The following is a 21135-nucleotide window of genomic DNA, read 5'->3' as shown; positions in this document are numbered from 1 at the left end:
GTGAGAAGCAGCTCAGATGAAGAGGAAGTTCCCAGGCTTGCACAGGGTGGTTTTGGGAAGCAAGGGACTCCTCAGCATCAGGAAGAATGGATCCAACTGGTCTGTGTGTGCCTTTCAATCTGACTATCATGGAAACAAACCCTAAAGACCAAGGTCCCACACCCTCTTCCCAAGAGCTGTGATGGGCACAAAGGCACACCCAGCAGCAGGGGCAGTGCAAAGGTCTTTCCCCTGCAGCTTCTCCCTGCCTGGCCTGCCTTGCTCTGAGCCAGAGAGAGTCGGTTTGGAGCACGAGCTTGGCAGGATACTGCAAAAACTGGGATCAGAGCTGCTTCCCAGCTGGAGTCTAAAATAACTATGAGGTTACCTCCCCAGGGGCACAGCCAGGACAATGCTTGATGTGTTCCTCTCCCAGCTTGCCCCAGTCTTGCCTGGCTTCCCCTTCCCCTTTCTTCCAAGCTTCCTTCACTGCAGGAACTTCATCCCTGCTGAGGGGAAAGAGAGGGCTGAGCTTCACCTCCACTTCTTCCTTTCACAGAATCACCAAGGCTGGAAAAGACCTTGAAGATCATCAAGTCCAGCCTAGGACCTGACACCACCTTGGTGTGCATGTTCCATGGGAGATGCTTTGCTAGCCACCTCCAGAGAGCCTCTGGCCACGCCTGGCTCACAGAGGCTGCCCAGTACCCCTGCACCACCCATACCCCACCATCCTACCAGGAGTGCTCCTTGTCTCCCTGCACTGGGAACAAGATTCCCCAAATCAGGCATAGGGACACGTCTGGAAAATGACTCTAACATGAACTGCAAGCAAATACTTGAAGGGCTGGATCAAATCCATAAACCCCAGGATCAACCCATATAAAGCCTCCTCCTTCTCCAGAGGTGGGAGAGAAGCCTGTTCCCACAGAGACTCCTGTTCAGAGGTGAAAGCAGACCTGACAAAACGCAGCTGATTTCCCTTGGGGGATGAAAAGTTTCACCACCAGGATTCCAAAAGTACCTTCTAGCTGTCAGCTGGTTCTTCCTTCCAGGATGATGGCTGAACTGCTCCATCATTCTTTGTATCACCAGCCAAGCTTGGAAAGTCTTTGGACCCAATATCGGTTGTTCCCCAATACCAGCTCACAACAACCTATCCCAAGGACACACAAATTAGTTTCTTTGGGTAGACAACTGTTATCTCATGCCCATCCTAAGTGAGATGGGGTTGGCCACTCCAGGAGCCCCCAGGCCAGGCATGAAGAAACACCTCCCATGTCCTCCTTCATCTCTATTTAATGCAGTAGCTACTGGGAAGCCTTCTGCTCTGCTGCCCACAGCTCCAGCCCTCATGTATGATGGATGTCACACAGTGGTGGTGTGGGCAAACAGCAGCACGAGCTTCTACAGAAATATTTACCTTGCTCTCTGCTGCCTTCGGGCCTTGGGATGCATCTGCTCCCAGCCTCCTGGGAACCAGTGCTTTCAGCTTCATGGATCAGGCAGCATCCGACATTACCTCTCTCTCCCAGCTGGTTTCAGCCCAGAACCTTCTTTTGCTGCAGGCTGTAGTTCTCAGACCCCCACCCTGGCTGGCATTTACTGTCTGGGGAAACTAGGTATGACAGCAAAGTAGAAAATTTTTTAGAAAAAAGGTAAAAAATCCTCTTTGCTCTCCTAATATCTCACCTAAATCTCTCCTCTTTCAGCTTGAAACCCTTCTCCCTCATCCTATCACTCCACACCCTTGTAAAAAAGCTCCTCCCCAGCTTTCCTGGAGCCCCTTCAGGCACTGGAAGGTGCTCTAAGCTCTCCCCAGAATCTTCTCCTCTCCACACTGAACAACCCCAACTACCTCAGCCTGTCTCCATAGGAGAGGTGCTCCATCCAACCTTCTGACAATCCTCATGGCCCATCTTCACCATCTGTTGCTCGAGTCCTCTGAAGTGCTGTGTCACCAGGCTGCACAAATCCACAAACCACCCTGAAAACCAGCCTGCAGCACCCACTGGAGCTGGCCCAGGATGCTCCTTCAAGAAAGGGATGATGCTGAGGAACCAGCCAGGCTAGTGGCTGAACCCACCACAGGGCCCAGAGCTGCCCAGCCCACCAACCTCTCCAGTACCTGGGAGGCTGCAGGCACATCCATGGCAGGAGCTGAATGAAAGGTGGAATCCTGAAGGCTGTGGGTGCTTCTGGGCTGGGGTGGCTGCACTCCTGGCTGCTGGCTGTTTCAGTGGGAGTGGCACCTCCAATTCTTTCAGGCTACACATCCTGCACGCAGCAGCCCCCAGCATCAGAGGGGACAATATCAAGCCCAAAACCATCATACACAGAAGAAGTGTTCGCTGGGGGCTGATCATCACCCAGCAGCAGCTCAGATCTCCCTGAGCAGAGGGCTTCTTACAGGAGCCTCAGCCTAGTGTCCAAGCCAGACTGCACCCCAAACTGATGTGGAAGCTCAGCTGCACCCTTCTCCAGCCCTCCAAGCCTCAGCTGTTCACCAAAGGCTGCGGACAGAGGTCCCCAGGCTGAGCACTGCACGACTCACAGGAGCAAGGAAAAGCAGGTACAAGCTGAGAAAGCTCCTCTGTGGGAGCCTTGGAGGGGCTCTGCCTTCTTCTGGTGTGGGAAAATATGCAGAAGGTCTTTCCACCACCTCAACTGCACAGCTTGCAACTGCCTCCATCACACACGTGTTCTGGTTGGAAAAGGCTCTTTCAGATCAAGTCCAACCACTCAAATAACTCCACAGAGCCAAGAGCTTAAACCATGTCCCCCAGCACCACATTGCTCCAACCTCCTGCAGGCAGTTGTAGAGGGGTTTGTTTCCCTTGTCTCCAGGCTGAACACCCCTCAGCTGCTCAGCAGGTTTGTGCTCCAGCCCCTTCCTCAGCTCCACTGCCCTTCTCTGGCCACACTCCAGCCCCTCCACGTCCTCCTGGTGCTGAGGGGCCCAGAACTGAACACAGTGCTCAAGCTGTGGCCTCCCCAGCACACCAGGTTGAGCCCTGCCAGCCTCCATCCCAGGCCGCTGCCAACCCTTCCATGCTTGAGCCAGGGAAGAGAGACAACCAGCAAGGGAGATGGCTGGGGCTCAGCTCCAAAACCATTGGCTGAAGCCAACAGGATGAGAGAGTTCACATGAAACCAAAGCTGGACACACAGGAGGAAGCTTTTTTGTTTTTCAGGTTTCTTAAAGGCTTGCTGTGCAGCCTTTTTGTCCCTTCCCATAGGATGCTACTTTGGGAAGGTAAGAGGGTTGGGTTTTGTTCTCATCCACTGGAGTGGCATAAAAATAAATCTGTCAATCACAAGTACATAGATCCAGGCTGTATTTATTTTCTGTGGGAAAATAACACTATCAGTACTTAAAAGGATCATGTTAATTGCTTCCTTTATCTTATGGGGACTTATTTTTGTCCAGTAAATCCAAATTCATCTCCATAGCTTAGGCAGCTCCACAACTTGTCTGCAGGTAGGGCTGATACACCAGCCTGCTCCTGCTGTTTGAGGACAAGCCCTGCTGCCTTTCTCAGGTACTTCAGACCCCATTCCCCAGGAGAAAAACTGCTTATCAGCCAACCTGGGCATGTCCCATAGAGCCCAGCAAATCCCAGGGGTTGGTTTTTGCTCATCTGGAGTCTAAAAAGTGGGAACACCTGGGACACAGGGAAACCTGGTGATGGGGAAGGACCAGTGCAACACAAGAACACCACTCAAGGTTCATGTTCTTCCTAAAACACACAACAGCCATCCAGTGTGGCCACAGCCACTGGTGCTTGGCTGGGATGGCAGGAAATTCAACATCAGAGCTGAAAACTTTTCCTGTCTTCCCTTTTTTCTTTTGGACACACAAGTCTTGGGTCTGCATTGGATCACCCATGTAACTGAGAAGCTTTGGTGAAGCTGGAGGATGTTGGCCACCAGAAACCCAGCTGCTCTTCAGGGCAAGAGCTGCTTAGCACAGACACCATGAGGACTGAGGACTCCTGAAGTGTGGGAGCCAAGGAACAGCTGGGCAAGACACACCAAAACACACAATGAACAGCAGAACTGCAAAGATGGAGAACTTGCTCCTTGGCTTCTTGGCAGACTGCAGGATTTGCCCCACAAATGTCACACCTCCAACACATCAGCCTGGCTGCTGGTAGAGATCAACTCTTTTTAGCAACAGTTAAGTCTCTGAATGTCATTTAAAAGGCAGCAGCAGCCAGAAAAGGCCCAACCATTTCCAAGCTGACTCTCAGCATGACATGAAGGCAGGATGGGCAGACACTCAACTCACTGGAGAAAGAAGAGCAAGGAGGCTGGGTGGTCAGGATGAGAGACAGCAAGTGACAAATAGGATCTCTGAGATCCTCCAGCTGAGACACAACTCTTGGACACCAAGAGATAAAGACAAGGCTGCAGGGACCAGCTGACCCACCTCATGGCCCAGCTGTCTCCCATGCCCCGGGGAAACCTGCCCTCCAGCCCCACTGCCCTCCTCAGGCCCGGGACACCTCCACAGGTCCAGCACATGGAGCCTCAGCAGGGGGGTGATGGTGGGAAGTTGGTAAGAAAAATGACATTAAAACCAAACCAAAACCACACAAAAAAAACCCCAACAACCTCCCACTGAGCCAAAGCAACTGACATCAAGAACAAGGGCAGGACTTGGTGAGGGAAACGTTGGATATCTGCAACTTGAAGATAGCTCCTTCCCTGGGGAGTGGTCCTGCTTTGTCTGGTCCAGGCTCTCTCTCCTAGAGGCAGAAGTCCCTGTTGGAGGCATGAGGGTCATCTGGCAGCACTTCTACTCGGGGATGGAGTTGGCAAGGGGGAACCAGGCTCCCCCCCAGCACTGGGTGGTCTCCAGAGGGTCTCACAAGAGTGTTGGGCAAAATGCAGCCACTGCCAGGCTAGAAGAGAGAGAAACAACAGGGTGTTGAGGCACTTTGCAGCTTTTTACTAGTAGTGACGGGACTAGTGCCCAGAGGAGGCTGGTAGGAGAGGAGCAGTTTTGCTCCTGCTCTTCCACCCTGGTGACCCCATAACACACCCCCAACACCTTTGCCCAGGTCCTGTCTCACAAATTCTGACCTGTCCCTTCATTGGCAAGAGGCTGAATCCCAGAATCCCAGGGGCTGGAAGGGACCTGGAAAGCTCCCCCAGCCCAACCCCCCTGCCAGAGCAGGGGCACCCAGAGCACATCACACAGGAACGTGCCCAGGGGGGTTGGAATGTCTCCAGAGAAGGAGACTCCACAGCCTCTCTGGGCAGCCTGGCCCAGGGCTCTGGCACTCTCACAGCAAACAAGTTCTTCCTGAGATTCACATGGAACCTCCTGTGCTCCAGTTTGCACCCACTGCCCCTTGTCCTGTCACTGGACATCACTGCACAAAGCCTGGCTCTGCCCTCCTGACACTGCCCTGAACAGATTTGTGCCCATGGATGAGGTGGCCCCTCAGTCTCCTCTTCCCCAAGCCCAACAGCCCCAGCTCCCTCAGCCTTTCCTCAGCAGGGAGATGTTCCCCTCCCTCCAGCATCTCTGTGGCTCTGAAAGCACACAAAGGGTCAATGCATTCAACCTCCTCAGCAGGCACTAACTGACCTCCCAACCTGCTAACTGACCCCTGCAGAACCTGCCAAGGTGTGTCACAGCCCTGCAGCTCACTCCTTCAATGAGCTGTAAATGCAGCTGGACTGCATCTGAAGCAAGTGCCTGGGCCTTGCACCCCTGCTGCACTCCTCCTGGCAAGGCAAGACCATGCCAGCCACATGAGGTGGTCACCAAGCACTACAGAAGTGCTGGGGCTGTTCTCCACAGGTCCTACAAGCTCCCAAACCCATAGGCAGGATCAGAGTCAAGCTCTTCAACAAAGCTAGAAGGAACCTGGTGTGTTGGGTGGAAGAGATGGAGAATGGGAGCACCCCAGGTGGAGATTATGGCCTTCAGGAAGAACTAGAAGCTGCTTTGACAGCATGTGAAGGTTCCAGAAGTTAACAGGCCCCTGTGAGACAGCAGGGCACCAATCCCAGTGACAGAAGATGTCTGGCACCAAGTAAAAAGCTGCCTTGGGGACAGTAATTGCCAGGGCAGAGTAAGCAGGGAGACAGGACAGACTTGGACACATCAGCCTGTCTGGTGGTGCCCTGGGATGGGGAAGCATCACTCCAGAGATGGGCTCCTCCAGGATCTAGGCTGGCTCTCCACCTCTTTTAAATCCCTGCAGGGATGAGGACTCCACCACTGCCTTAAGCAGCCTGGGCCAAGGCCTGACAACCCTTTCAGAGAATAAACTGGTCCCAAGATCCAACCTAAACCTCCCCTGGTGCAACTTCAGGCTGCTTCCTCTTGTCCTATTGCTTGTGACTTGGGAGAAGAGACCAACCCCTCCTGACCCATCTCACTTCAACTTCCTTTCAGGGAGCCAGAAGGCTCAGCCTCCTTTGCTCCAGGCTGGACACCCCCAGTTCCCTCAGCTGCTCCTCGTCAAACTGAGACCTCCAGGAAATCCCAGTAGAGAAAAAGCTGAGGATGAGAGTGGAGAAAGGCCCTTACCTTGTGCCTGCTCTCCTGGCTCAGGGTGTATGTCCCATAGGAGTTCCCAGGAGTCTCCAAGGGGCTGACAACGTTCCCAAAATGCTCTGCAGATGAGCCTGGAAAAGGGTGCTGGGAGGTGGAGGGAGCAGGGCTGGGCTGCTTCTTGGGATTAAGCTGGTATGAGGAAGGGGAGACAAACCCAGGGTGTGGAGGCATCTCTTCCTGAGCCCCCAGGCTGCTGGCAGCTTCCACACTGCACAATCTGCTCAGGTTGAGGTGGGTGGTGGGCACATCAGGCCCTGCACCCAAGCAGCCCTGGTGCTGGGAGACAAAGTCTTGGCTGATGCCAGAAAGAAGAGGCTGAGCTGAGGAGCCCAGGAGTGGGGCAACATAGTCCTGCCATGGGCTGGGGCTGCTGCTGGGCAGGAGGTGTGGAGCAGAGCCAGGGCTGTGGCTGCACGACCTGTTCACTGGCAAGTGACAGTGTTTGGGCTGGCTGGGCAGGGAGAAGGAGTGACAGGGACCTTCTCGGGTGGGACACACAGTGGTGAAGTCACCCTCCAGCTGCTGAGCCCCTGCTGGCTCCCGTGGGCAGGGGACTCCTGGGGGTGAAGTGGGTGCTTTGTCCCATGAGGTGCCCTGTGCTGGCTGGAGGAAGCTGAGCAGACCTCCCACGGCAAGCCATCAGATGGCTCTTCCTCCTCCTCAGCTGGCACTGGTTGCTCCCAGAGGGGAGCAGGGGGCTGGCCTGGGGCCACGCTGGGCTGCATCACAGGCTGGGGCAAGAACTGAGAGTCCTTGTCCTCCACGTGGGCCTGGTAGGTGGCAGTCCCTCCCTGGGGGCTTGGGGAGGTGCCTGGCAGGGGACAGACCTGTTGTCCCCCTTCGGACTTGCTCACCAGAGTGGCGTGGATGTAGGAGAGGATCTCATTGCTGGCAAAGCAGCTGTTCAGGGCTGGGCTGTGCTCAGGGTCCCTGTTGACCATCACCATTTTCTCATTCAGCAGCAGGAGCTCCAGGTCCTCATGATTCAACCCCAGGCCCTCAAGTGCCCCGAATTGCTCACGGTTGGAGCAGCTCTCATTGCTTTTAATGGAGAGTGAGTCCAAGGTGGCCAAGACAGGGCAGTCCTGCTGCAAATCCACGAGCCCCTCTTTGAGGCTGTCCCCCTTCAAAGGAACTGCAGCCATGCTCACACTCCCAGCATCTCTTCCTGCATCCTCGAGGCGGTCCCCAAAACTGCTGCTGAAGGAGTGGTTAGGTGCAGGAGCTGGGTGGGAGACATAAACAGCCTTCTCCTGTTGCATCACGGCACCCAGCAGAGAACTGGGGTCAACAGCATCCTTCTGGGAGTGCCCTCCGTGCCTCTGGGAGGCTTTCCTGGACCTGCTGGTTTTCCCTTTGCTCTGGAAAGGGTCAGGGAAGCCCGGGAGAGGGTAAGCACTTTGGTATAAGAGTGCCTCTCCTGTAGCAAAGGTAAAGGGAAGATGCATGGACCGTTTACGAAGGTGCTCTCCTCCTTCTTCATCTCTGCAGGGCAGGAAGAGCAGAGTGGGGGTTGTACATCCAGAAACACATGCCACAAAATGCTGCTGCAATGGAGAGCTGTGGTTCCTGCAAGCCAAGGTCCCTTTGCTATGAGCAGCATCATGCACCAACCAAGCAGGACCCCGTGCGCGCACACGTTTCCGTGTGCGTTTGCCTACGAGTGCACGTGCTTGTTTTTATACAGACACACACAAACCCACTTCACTGCAGCCTAACCAAGAGGAGACTCAAAGGGGTCTGCCAGACAGAAGTCACCCCTTTTCCCTGCTCATCTAAGCTGCAGCCACCCCTCAGGCCAGGGATGTTGCCCCAGGTTCTGCCCCCACGCGTCCCGAGAGCGGCCACCAGGGCGAGTCCCAAGCAGCGGCGACAAACCAAACACCCTGCCCTGCTCATTCCAGAGCCCACCCCGAGGGGAGAAGGCAAGCTAGGCTGGGCTGAGCCAGCTGGCACTTACACGAGGGGCCTCTGGGTGACCAGGATGTACTCGGGCTTGCTGTGCCGGTAGACGAGCCGCGCGTTGGCCTGTACCCACTTCCAGCGCTTCTCCTTCGTCAGCAGCCGGAAAACCGTCAGCCCGCTCTCCCCCGTCCTCATCACTGCCAGGAGGAAGGAGGCAGGGCTGCCAGCTTGTCCCCAGAGCCTGGGCTGCCCCTGTTCCCAGCCAAAAGAAGCAGGCAGGGTGGCAGCAGCAGGGCTGGCGCACGCAGGGGACACCATCCCAGCCAAGCCCCCTTCGCCGCCCCGGGCTCCCCTGGCAGGAGCATCCCAGCAAAGCACAAAGCTTCCCGTGGTGGGGGGAAAAGAGTTGCCAGGCTCCCTGCTGCAGCCAGCAGAGCTGAGAGGTGGGCAGGAAGGACCAAGGGAGAGGCTCTTACTCCTGACGTGGTTCTCGGCGCAGTACAGCATGTCGGCAGTGTGGACAAACTGGTAACCAGTGCCGCACGTCCGCAGCTCCGCCTCCGTGTAGCCCAAAACCAGCTTCCCCCTGTGGGGAGCAAGACAAGACACCCAGCTGGAGAGGCAGAGCATCACCCAGGCAGGGCAGGGTATGGCCCAGCCCCCTGGCAGCTCACAGCATCACCCCTCCAACCCAACTCTGCTGCTCACTTGGCGTCACACGCCAAAGGGGTGAAGTCCAGCTTGTGCTTCGTCCTGAAGATCATGCTCTTGGTTTGGATCTGCAGGATGGAGGGGGGCTGCAAGGGGGTGGAGATGGCAAAGAGAGCCAGCTGGGGTGGCAGTGCAGACCCGTCTTCAGACCTTTTGTTCTGCCCGTGGAGGAGTTTCAGCCTGCCCTGGAGGTTTAAAGCCTGGGAAGAGGAGGAGAGTTTCATGTGATGCCAGAAATCGGACAGAGAGGGAGAAGGGCTGCACAGAAAGCAAACCCTCTCACTGCAGAATGGATGCCAAGAACCCTTGTGATTCCAACACTCCCCACTAAAATGAGGCAGAGGAGCTGGGGGGTGCTATACTGAGCTCCTTGTGACAGCAGCCCTCTGCTTGCTCCCCCTGCAGCTGCTCCCTGCCAGCCCGGAGCAGCACCCAAGGGAGAAGCAGTGTCCCTACACCTGGGGGTCTGAAGGCAAGAATCTAACCTGCAGCAGGGAGGAGGAGGGTCTTTAGACATGCCTTTAACACAAAAACCTGGGAAAACGTGTGGAGGAAAAGCACTTGGGTTCAAGATTCAGCATCTCTGATGGGAGAAGAACAAAACCCAGGTGGAGAGGTTGGAGGCACAGACCAAACCTCTGGAAACCAGCAGAGGTAGATCCCGGTTGAGACACACGGGGCTTGTGTGGGGCAGAAAGGAGCACTGGGGTCTCTCAAAGGCAACTTGGATGCTGCAGAAGTGGCACAGAGCCCTCGGGGTGAGCCTGCATCCCCACTGCTGGGGAGGTGACAGCGTGGGGTCTGCACTCACCAGGAAGCCAGAGGAATTGTCCAGGAGGCAGCGGAAGCGGCACACGAAGCTCCTTTCCAGAAAGGAGGAATTTTCAGGGGGCAGCTGATCTGGCTTGTAGGCGACAGCAGAAGAGCCAAGACTCTTCCCTCCTGTGGGAGAGAGGGACTGAGAGAAGCAAGGAAGGGTCCCCAGCAAGGGTTGGGGGTCCCCAGCATCGGGGGCTGCAGCAGGAACCCATGGTGATGTCCAGGACTTTGGATGAACCCACAGCCTGAGCCACAAGGATGCAAGACCCATGCAAGGAATGGCAGGGAACCGAGTTTCCCAACATCCCTGGGGAGCTAGACACCTTGTGACAACTAGGATGTCTGGCTCCCAGCCCACATTTACCTCCTGGAGAAGGCTCACCCTCAGGAGAGTGTGGTGGGTTGAGGGCCCAGTGGAGGTTGCGTCTGAATGCCTGCTGGTCCCCAGTGTGGATCAGCTCAAAGACACTCTGGTGCATGACATCTGTCTAGAGGAGAAAAGCAATGCATGGGCTCTGTGGCCTGCCCACAGGCCCCAGTCTTCATGTCCCACCTAGAGAGAGCCTGTGACAGGCTCAGACCCCGTCTTGTTGGCCATATCCCACCTAGTTTCCCCAGCGCTCAACTAGGTCACTGACTGCATGAGGTTTGACCCCTTCCACCAAGAACTGCTGCTGGTGGGAACATGCAGCACGTCTCAAAGGACTGCTTGCTTGTGCTGGGCCAAACCTTCCCCTCCTCCCTCCTAAAAAGCCACCAGCAGCAGTTGCACAGCACCTCCCTGACATGCCCGTCCCCGTATCGTGGTGTCCTTCAAAATCCTAGTGCTGACTTATGAGATGAAAACATGGGCTTGGGAGCAAAAGAGCAGCAAAGCCACCCCATTCCTACCCTGGTCCAGACAGAACAAGGCACCTGCTCTAGCACTTGCTCCTTCTGCTCAGGTAAGTGGTCCTGATGGGGAAAGCCAGCTGGGTGGGAACACCACCAACCAGCAGTAACTAAAGGACTCTCCTAAAGTCCCACTTCCCCACACATCTGACCAAGTGCCTTCCAGGTTACCTGGGTTGCCCAGATAACCACAAAGCATTGCAGCCTCATGGGAATCACCAGGGGTCACCCAGAGGAGTGGGTGCCTGAAGGCAAACTGGGCAGGAAACCCCAGACTTAGGGTCATAGAACCACAGACAGGTCTGGGTTGGAAGGGACCTTAAAGATCATCCAGTTGCAATCCCCTTGCCATGGGCAGGGACACCTCCCACCAGCCCAGGTTGCTCCAAGCCCCATCCAACCTGCCCTTCAACACTTCCAGGATGGGGCAGCCACAGCTTCCCTGGGCAACCTGTGTCTCAACACCCTCATAGTGAAGTATTTCATCCTATTATCTCACCTAAAACTCCCCTCTTTCAGCTTAAAACCATTTCCCCTCCTCACATCACTCCACGTGCTTGTAGAAAGTCCCTCCCCAGCTTTCCTGGAGCCCCTTCAGGTCAAAATACACAAGACCAAGCCCTGCCAAGGGAAAATCCCCTCTGCAAACCCTCCCCAGCGTGTCCCACCAACCTGATGAAATCCCAGGTAGTCCTGAATCGTATGGGAGGAGTAAAATATCAGCCCTTCTGATGTCACCACCAGCACGAAGCCATCGAGGGCCTGGGGGAGAGAGGAGATCACATCACCCTCTCCTGGCTGCATGGTGAGTTTCATTCTGCTCAGCCACTGGCCACCCAAGTCCTGCCTGGTCCCAGGCACCCTCAAGATGCAGGGGAGCAACCCAAAGCACTGCACCAGCCTCTGCCAACCATGGGGGACAAGCCCAGAGCTTTGAAGACCATATAATGGCTTTGCCAGGCCAAGAAGCAGACCTCCAGGAATGTCCCCTTGGCCCTGAGAGGCAGCCATCCCTCTGTGACTCAGTTTCCCCAGCTCTGCAATGATCCCAGCAGACTTCCAACAAACCCCTCTGAGCCCACAGAGCAAAGGCACTGAAATCCCAAGGAAAAAAACCCCACCAGTTTAGCTCTGCAGAAGCTGAACTGGCACAGCATTGCCCTGCCAGGCCAACAGGCCCCCATGGGGATGCCTGAAACAGGAGCCCTTTTAGGGGGCTGAGGTTCTCCTGCAGCCTGGACCCCACCAGCCCTGTGTCTGCCCAGAGCTGAGAGTTGCCCTGCAGCACAAACCTGCCTGCAGGCAGGGAAGCCCCAGGACCCAGCCCTGACCTGCTCCCCCCACTTTGCAAGGCAGGGACATCAGGATTCATTAGGGTCTAGCCTGTGGTCTCAGCCAAGTCCAGCTATTGTTGCTGCCAACTCCTGTTTCATCGACCAGGTCGGGTGTTTCCCTCTCCCCCCCTTCTCCTTTCCCTTTATTCTGGGTACAAACACTCTATTTACTGGGGGTTGATCTCAGTGGGTGGGAATCTGCTGCAGAGGTTAATTAGTGCTGCCAAGTGCACTTTAACCCTTTGGAGCCACTCCAGAGGCATCTCTCTGCCACAGCAGCACCCAGCACCACCCTGTCCTGCCCCCCCAGCACCAACCAGCACCCAGAGGCAACACCCAGCACCCAGGGAGGTGCACCTGGGCAGAGGTGGCCCACCTGGTTCTCAGCCTTCCTGAGAGCCCAGCCCCTTTAGAGAGGTTTTCATGGTTCACCCCAGTTTAAGATGTGTCCAATTTTGGGGCCCTCACAATAGGGAGGACATGGAGGGGCTGGAGCATGTCCAGGGAAGGGCAAAGGAGCTGGGGAAGGGGCTGGAGAACTTGTGAGGAGCAGCTGAGGGAGCTGGAGGTGTTGATCCTGGAGGCAAGGAGGTGAGGGGAGACCTGCTGGCTCTGCAGCTGCTGAGAGGAGGTTGGAGCCGAGGGGGTCGGGCTCTGCTCCCCAGGAAAAAGTGATAGAAGAAGAGGAAACAGGCTCAAGTTGTGCCAGGGGAGGTTAAGGTTGGATCTTGGGAACAATTCCTTCCTGGAAAGGGTTGTCAGTCCTGGCTCAGGCTGCTCAGGGCAGGGGTGGAGTCCTCATCCCTGGGGAAATTTCAAAGCCATGAAGAAGATGTGGTGCTGAGGGACATGGTTCACTGGTGGGCTTGGTAGTGCTGGGTTAAGGGTTGGACTTGAACTTAAAGGTCTTCTCTAACCAAAATGATTCTATGGTTGTTAGATATTTCCCTCTGCTGCTGGAGGCAGCCTTGGTGGGAAAGGAGAGACAAAGAAGTAAGGCTGGAAAATTGGACCAGAGAAAGGGAAGGATCAGGGAGGACCAAAAGATGGAAGTTTAGACATGAAAGGTGACAGGGCTGGTGGAAGTAGTTTTCGAAACATGCAGGGACATTTCTGCATGGCACAGAGGCAGGTCCTGAGCCCCTGATGTGTCCAGCATCACACAGACAGGCCCCTGGAAGAGCCACACCAACCCAGAGCATTTAACACCCACCTTGATACATCTACAAGGATGGCATCGAGTTGATGAGCAGGACATACATCTCTGGCAAGTCCCACTGACCATAGTTCTTGTGATTTATTCAGGGTTTTGGTTATTCACCAGCTCAGCTTTAGCCTTGCTCTCACCCAACACCAAGATCCCAGCTCTCCAGCAGGACAGTCATGACACTTAGTGATGCAGGACAGGAGCTGGGGCTGACCAGCATGCTTGCCCTGCTCTGGACAAGAGCCAGCCAGGGGACAGTGCTGCAGCCTGGGTTTGGGTGCCAGGCAGGGAGGGAAAGAGCATATAGCCCATCAGCACCTACAGATGTCCTCAGTGTTGTGTATTGCTGCCTGAAAGCCAGGGAAGAACTCCATGACATCTTCCTCCTTCTTTTCACCAGTGTTTGGGCAACAACCCCTGACTCAGGACCACACTGGCAGCCCCACTCCCAACATCTTGGCTCCCACGTCAAAGCTCAGACCTACATACACAGAGCAGCACAAGAGCTCAGCCTCTGTGGTCCCAGGTTTAGCACTGATTCCACTGAGATGGAGGGGGTTCTGACACCCACACAACATCCAGGTGGCCATTCCCTTCAGGAAGGAGGGGGAGAAGAGAGAAGCAGCAGCAGAGTTTCTGCCCTAGGGACCTGAATCTTAAGCTTCTCCTCAGTCAGAAGCACAAGAACCCACTGCTTCACCACATCACCCTGCACTCAGTGACAGAACAGCCTGGGTTTGGGGTTTTTTTGGATGAAGTTCCAAGGTGCTGGCAAGGGGAGGAGAGGAAAATACCCTTGAAGGCATCGAGCAGGGCCGGGTGGCCAAGGAGGAGCACTAACCTGTAGGAGCAGCTCACCCTCTGGCACAGCTGCTGAGCCTGGAGCTGGTCCCTTGCTGCTGCCTCCATCCCTCACTGCTTCTTGGGCACCATGAGTCTTCAGAGCAACTACACAGAGCAGAGAGAAGGGGCTTCAGTGCTGCAGGAACACACACACAACCCACCACCACCCCCTGGAGCACCCACTGCCTGCATCCACTGCCAGGGGAAGCTGTCATGAAGTGTCAGCCCTTTGCTTCACCCCTCAGAAGAGCTGATTTGAACAGGATGGTTTTCACCCAATACCCTCAACTTCTCCCAAAGCCCTCCCCATTCCCTGGGAACACCCAGTGTCCCCTGCCTGGCTTGGAGCCCATGGGAGCACAGATGGGCCATCAAGAAGAGCAACGTGGGGAAGCCCAGTGGCCACATCCTCCAGGCAGGGCCCTGTGATGGGGATGGAGCAGGTTTCTAGCAGTGCCCTGCCAGCAACTTGCTTTTCTGATCATCCCTGGGGGCAAGAAATGTAGGAGCACTGAATTATTGAAGGCCTTCAGTGCTCCTCTGCTGGCTCCCAGGCTGCTGGGCTGGAGGGGCAAGATAAAGATCACCCTGGGTGATAAGAGGTTTGATATTTCCCCACAAAAGCCAAACTTGATCACAACCAATGCCTAAAAAAAATAAATAATAAATAAGACTTTGCCACCAGCATGTGGGCTTCTCCCAAGCTCTGGGGCCAGAGGAAACACCAGTTAAACCCAGAGGATGGCCCAGATGGTGCTGCCCAGCCCAGGATCAGAGCAACTGGGACCAAGGGGCCACCCATAGCAACCAGAATCTCCCCGGGGGTCTGCCTGGGACCTTCAAACAGGGCTTTTTCCACCCAAGGGACCCTCCCTTAGCTACAGACATTGCAGCCAGACCTCCTGCCTGGTGTCCCCTGGCTTTGTCTCTGCAGGAACAGCCTGGGGTCAGCGATTCAGCAGAACTGTCACCACGCATCAGCCCGACGAGGCGGAACCGAGGAGCCTCCTCCTCCTCCTCCTGGGAACCCCAGGGAAGGGCCAGGCAGGAATGGGGTGAGCTTAGCCCCAGGGGAAGGGATGGGGATGGTCTTCCTAACCCAGCAGGTGTCTTCACTTGAAGCAGGAGGAAGAGGAGCATCCTGCAGCCAGATCGCCCTGGGGGTATAGAGGTTTGATATTTCCCCCCAAAAGCCAAACTTGATCCCAACCAATGCCTAAAAAAAAAAAAAATAATAAATAAGACTTTGCCCAGCATGTGGGCTTCTCCCAAGCTCTGGGGCCAGAGGAAACACCAGTTAAACCCAGAGGATGGCCCAGATGGTGCTGCCCAGCCCAGGATCAGAGCAACTGGGACCAAGGGGCCACCCATAGCAACCAGAATCTCCCCGGGGGTCTGCCTGGGACCTTCAAACAGGGCCTTTTCCACCCAAGGGACCCTCCCTTAGCTGCAGACATTGCAGCCAGACCTCCTGCCTGGTGTCCCCTGGCTTTGTCTCTGCAGGAACAGCCTGGGGTCAGCGATTCAGCAGAACTGTCACCACGCATCAGCCCGACGAGGCGGAACCGAGGAGCCTCCTCCTCCTCCTCCTGGGAACCCCAGGGAAGGGCCAGGCAGGAATGGGGTGAGCTTAGCCCCAGGGGAAGGGATGGGGATGGTCTTCCTAACCCAGCAGGTGTCTTCACTTGAAGCAGGAGGAAGAGGAGCATCCTGCAGCCTGGCTGTGCAGCTACGTCCTGGGCTGCAGCAGCAGGAGTGTGAGCAGCGAGGTCAAGGGAGGGGTTTCTCCCCCTCTGCTCTGCTTTTGTGGGACCCCCCTTCCCTGTTGGAGCTCTGGAGCCTCCAACACAAGGACATGGAGCTGTTGGAGTGAATCCAGAGGAGGCCACGGAGATGCTGAGAGGGCTGGAGCAGCTCTGCTCTGGGGACAGGCTGGGAGAGCCCTCTCTTCCCACCTGGTCTCATCTCCAAGGAACAAGCAAAATCTCCCTGCCCAGCAAAAGCTCCCAGTGGGAACACGGTTTCACATCAGCTGCTGACTCAGAAGGAAGAAAATGAGGTGACTTGGTTCCAAATCCACTCCAGACCTTGATGGAGGAGGGAAAGGAAACTCAACCATTTCATGACTACTCAAGAGCAGTGAGGGGTCATGTCTCTTCACCACTGCTGGCACCACTAAAACAAGGCAAGGAGACACTGAACCCCACCACCAGTGATGGCCAGGACATCTCCATAGTGATCAGCAGTCCAATCAGGTCTTGGATAAGAAGAGAGAAGAAGGTTTTGACCAATCCACTGAGGTTGTTTCATGTTTAATGTTTTCCACCCAGTAAGAAGGATTATTTTCCTGAAAAAAAGCAGGACAAAACCCATGGGAACAGGCGAGTTCCCTTCTGCAGCAGCCTCAGTTTCTCCCTCCTCTCTTGGCTTGGCAAGGTCCCTCTGCAAACAAGGGCTGGCATTGCCTGCCACCCTCCCCAGGGACACTGTGGGGACAAGCTCATCAAACTGGTGGAAACCTAAATGGCTGTTGTGCAGGCAGGCCAAGCACTGTCACCTTGTCTCTGGCTTCTCTCACAGCACCTGTGCTGTCAGCACAGCAAAGCTGATCCCAGAATCAAAGAAGAGTTTGGGTTGGAAAAGACCTTTCAGACCATCAAGTCCAACTGTTAATCCAGCCCTGCCAAGGCCACCGCTGAACTGTGTCCCCAAACACCACATCTACACAGCTTTTAAAAACCCTGCAGGGATAGGGACTGGGCAGCCTTTTCCAGAGCATGACAACACTTCCAGTGAGGAAATTGTTCCTAATATCCAATCTCAACCTCCCCTGGCACAACCTGAAGTTGTTTCCTCTTGTCCTATTGCTTGTTCCTTGGGAGAAGAGACCAACCCCCTTGGGTCCAACCTCCTCTCAGGCAGCTGCAGAGCCAGAAGGTCTCCCCTCACCTCCTTGTCTCCAGGCTGGGCACCCCCAGCTCCCTCAGCTGCTCCTCACAAGTTCTCCAGACCCTTCTCCTTCTGCTCCAGCCCTTTCCCCAGCTCCCTCAGCTGCTCCTGCTCACACTGGTGCTCCAGCCCCTTCCCCAGCCAGCAGGGCACACTGCTAGCTTCCCATCCAGCCACTATCTCCCAGCATCTTCAGCCTTCCCATGGCCCTTCTCCCCCTCCTAAGTTCACCTCTGTCCTGAGGGCCAGGGGGGGTCCCCTCAGATGATCTAATTCAGAGAGAACCTCTTCTCAGACATCAAGATGCCTCGTCCACCCAACCTGCAGCCCAGACTTACATCATCATTGCTGCACCAGGAAAAAATCAGGGCCTGCTTCCAGGAGGACAGAGCATGACCAAAAGCCACCATGGCCAAGAGATCCTTCCCCAGAGATGCTGAAGGCACAGGGCAAACTCCTGGCACTGAACTGCTTCCCGCTTCATTAAACTGGAAAGATTGGCCAGATGGCAAGAAAAATGGGAACAGAGTGAGTAGACAAACACACCCACAGATGCTCTTGTCCTTCAGAAGCAGCAATCTGGCACCAGGGGCTGCAGCAGAGACACCCAACCCAGGACGTGGCAAGTCACCCTGAGATGTTTATTTAGATAAATAACCTGGCTTAATGAAGACAAGGTTTGATGGTCTCTAATCCCCTCCAAATATAAAGAGCAAAACACTGACTGGCCTGAAACCCTCTGATTTCTGTCACCTAACATGCAGGAAAGGAGCAGGGACACCTTCACTTCAGGCCACACAAACCAGAAAATAAAATATCACCTCCTGAATGAAAGAAAAATAAAAGATGTGTTTTTAAAATAATGTCTTTAAAAAGACCTCCTGACAGTATCTCCCCAAAACCCACATTCAAAGCTCCACCCTTCAGATAAAAGCAGGTGCAGATGCTCCTTGCATGTGGTGCTCCAGCCCATCTCCAAGAGCTAAACAACAGCTTTGCTTCCACCCCACTGCTCCTCAGGAGATCCACCTCGACCTGTGAGGATCAGCCACTGTCACCTGAATGTGGTTAATGAGCTGGGCAGCCTGCTCTGCATTTTGAAGCATTGATGTGGCCAGGCAAAAAAATCAGGAGCCCAAAACACAACGAGAGAAGCTCCCCAAGGTTTAACCAATGACCAAGAACCCACCTGAGGTTTAATCACTTCTGCCTGTGCAAATTTCCCTGTAAATTGAGAAAATTTCACTGATTTTGCAAGGGGAGGGAGGAAACATAGAACTAATTATTTAAGAGAGGGCCTCAATTTGCTGGGTAAATTGGTGTCTGTGATCCTTCTGAGACCTGCTCCAGGAGAACAAGCTGCAAAGATGAGTCTCCTCCCAAGGCAGGGCAGCACACTCCAGTTCCTGCCCTTGCTTTGCCTTGCTCCTTCCGCAAGGAGCACTCAAGCAGGGACACACTCCTCCTTCCTCCCAGTTCATGGGAAGGTTTGCACTGGGTGCTTCTGAGCTGCCTTCTGGCAGCTCTGGGGCTGCTCTCAAGAACCACAAAGAGACACCAAGACACTTCAGTTTTCTGATCCAACCTCACACAGGGCTTAGCAGCTACAACAGTCTCCTCAGGATTCAGCTTCATGTACCTGAGGATGCTGAGCAGGAGATGGAGCATGTGAACAGGCAGGCAAGACCAACCCTGGCTGCTCATCCTCTCACCCTGTTCCCTAATAGACCAAGGGGGGGAAAAAAAACCCCTAAACATGCAGATGACCAAAAGTAAAAATAAAAATAGGAAGGAAGAAGCTGAGTGTTTTGAACAACAGCCTCCCAAAGCTGAACTTTCAGCTCCAGCACAGCTTGTCAGGGAGCAACATCACCCCAGCATTCAAACTGAAAGGGACTAAAATCACTTGCAATAACCTGATTTTGAAGATAGAGCTCTTTGGAAGGGCTTCTCTTTTTTTAAAGCTGCAGTAAAGACTCAGAGAGGTCTGCAAACACTGTTTGCATCTAAAAGGATGAGGCTTTCCCTCCTTCGCCCCTCCCCACCTGAATCACTTCGACCTGCCTTAAACCGGACAGAGGAGGCACCATCCCATAGATTCAGACACTGTGTTGGCACCATCAACTCCAACCAGATGGAACAACAGAAAATAAAGTGAGAGAGCATCTCAGAACAGGATTTCCCAGTTTCTCACCACACAAACCAGAAGCAACCCCAGGTGCCAGGGATGCAGGAATGTCCAAGCACCACAACTCCAGGAGAGACACCAAGACCAGCCCTTCCTAAACCACCCTTGGAAGGAATCACTCCCACCCTCTCTGACTGACACATTCCTGGAAGCAGCCAGCTTGGAATTGTTAAGGTTTCAGGGGAAGGGAAAAGCTTCCAGCCCCTTTTCCTTCAGGAAACACCAGCACCACATGCTGGTCCTTCCCACCTCCTGAGCATCCTTTGGGGCCACACATTCAGCATCTCAAAGGCTCAAGAGCTCCTTGCCACGGAAAAAAAACCCCAAACCAACAGGGCAGAAAACACAGCCCAAACAACCACAACAACCTAATGCTTCAAGGCAAATCACTGCCCTCCCAGGCCACTCATTTTGCCTTTCAATCCCACCAGCAGGGCTCAAAAAGAATGGGAAAGGGGAGAGAAAATAAAAAGAGACATCGATACCTGCGAGGGTTTGGAGTTAAAAAGATGAACTATGGTTTCCTGAGGTCATCCCCAACATCCTCAAGCTGCTGCTGTTTCACCAGAGCTGCCTAAATCCCCTCCTCTGGGCTTCTGTTAATTTGGCCACAACTGGAGGCAGGTGGAACAGCAGAGGTGCCTTTCACACAGCTCATGTTAAAGGGTTCCTCAAGAAACCACATCCCAGGTGATTATAATCCAACACACCCAGTGCTTCACCAGCCTTTCTGGAGGGCAGCAAAGTCATCAACACAATGAAACTCAGCCCAGGATGAGCCTCAACCCTAAATCTTGATTTTTCCTACATCAGAGGAACCCACAAACAAACTCAGCTTCACCTGCCTGGATCTCTTACCATTCCAAACCAAGGTGCTCCCCACTTCTTGCCCAGGTGAGATGCATCCCAAAGCCTGGCAGCTTGGGATGGCAGAGGGTGATGCCCCATACCCAGAGACCCCAGGTAATTTTTCACAGGATGGAGGGTTGAGCTGATGTGCCTGGAGAGCCCATCTCCTCTCCTCTGCCCCTGCTGCTGAGACCCTGGTGCAGGGGAGCAACACAGGGGGAAGGAGGCTATGGCTGGACATGGCTGCTCTTTTGCTTCTGCTCTTGGCACCAGGGGCTTTGTGGTGTATATCTGCCCCTGTGTGCACGTGTCAGAGAATCCCAGACTGCTTTAGGTTGGAAGGGACCTTAAAGATAATCTAGATCCAACCCCCTACATGGGCAGGGCAACCAGCCCAGGTTGCTCCAAGCCCCATCCAACCTGCTCTTCAACACTGCCAGGGATGGGGCAGCCACAGCTTCCCTGGGCAACCTGGGACAGGCTCTCAGCACCCTCACAGCAAAGAATTTCTTCCTAAGATCCCACCTAGATCTCTCCTCTTTCAGCTTGAAACTGTTCCTGCTTGTCCCATCCCTCCCTGCCCTTGTCCCAAGTCCCTCCCCAGCTTTCCTGGAGCCCCTTCAGGAACTGGAAGCTGCTCTAAGGTCTCCCTGGAGCCTTCTCTCCTCCAGGCTGAACACCCCAACTCTCTCAGCCTGGCTCCAGAGCAGAGCTGCTCCAGCCCTTGGATCATCACCATGGTCCCCTCTGGACTTGCTCCAAGAGCTCCACATTGGAAGAGACCTTCAAGATCACCCAGTTCCAACCCCCTGCATGGGCAGGGACACCTCCCACCAGCCCAGGCTGCTCCAAGCCCCATCCAACCTGCCCTTCAACACTGCCA

At 54.8% G+C, this 21135-nt stretch overlaps 1 protein-coding gene across 1 annotated transcript in view; it reads right to left on the bottom strand.

Moving 5' to 3' along the window:
* Positions 1-4730: 4730 nt before the first annotated feature.
* Positions 4731-21135, bottom strand: part of LOC104386066 — a 30959-nt gene continuing 14554 nt past the window's right edge. The window contains exons 2-11 of the mRNA XM_009994599.1: positions 14265-14293; positions 11555-11644; positions 10356-10479; positions 9984-10114; positions 9170-9372; positions 8938-9047; positions 8517-8658; positions 7180-8041; positions 6530-6685; positions 4731-4886 (exon numbers count right to left, since the gene is read on the bottom strand). Coding sequence (XP_009992901.1) covers positions 4731-4886; positions 6530-6685; positions 7180-8041; positions 8517-8658; positions 8938-9047; positions 9170-9372; positions 9984-10114; positions 10356-10479; positions 11555-11644; positions 14265-14293 — 2003 coding nt within the window. The remainder of the gene's footprint in view (positions 4887-6529; positions 6686-7179; positions 8042-8516; positions 8659-8937; positions 9048-9169; positions 9373-9983; positions 10115-10355; positions 10480-11554; positions 11645-14264; positions 14294-21135) is intronic.

The sequence above is a fragment of the Chaetura pelagica genome, unplaced genomic scaffold (assembly GCF_000747805.2).
Source record: "Chaetura pelagica isolate M959 unplaced genomic scaffold, ChaPel_1.0 scaffold203, whole genome shotgun sequence".
Lineage (NCBI taxonomy): Eukaryota > Metazoa > Chordata > Aves > Apodiformes > Apodidae > Chaetura > Chaetura pelagica.
Note: the sequence above shows the minus strand (reverse complement) of the source record. Positions and strands in the feature narration are given on the sequence as shown.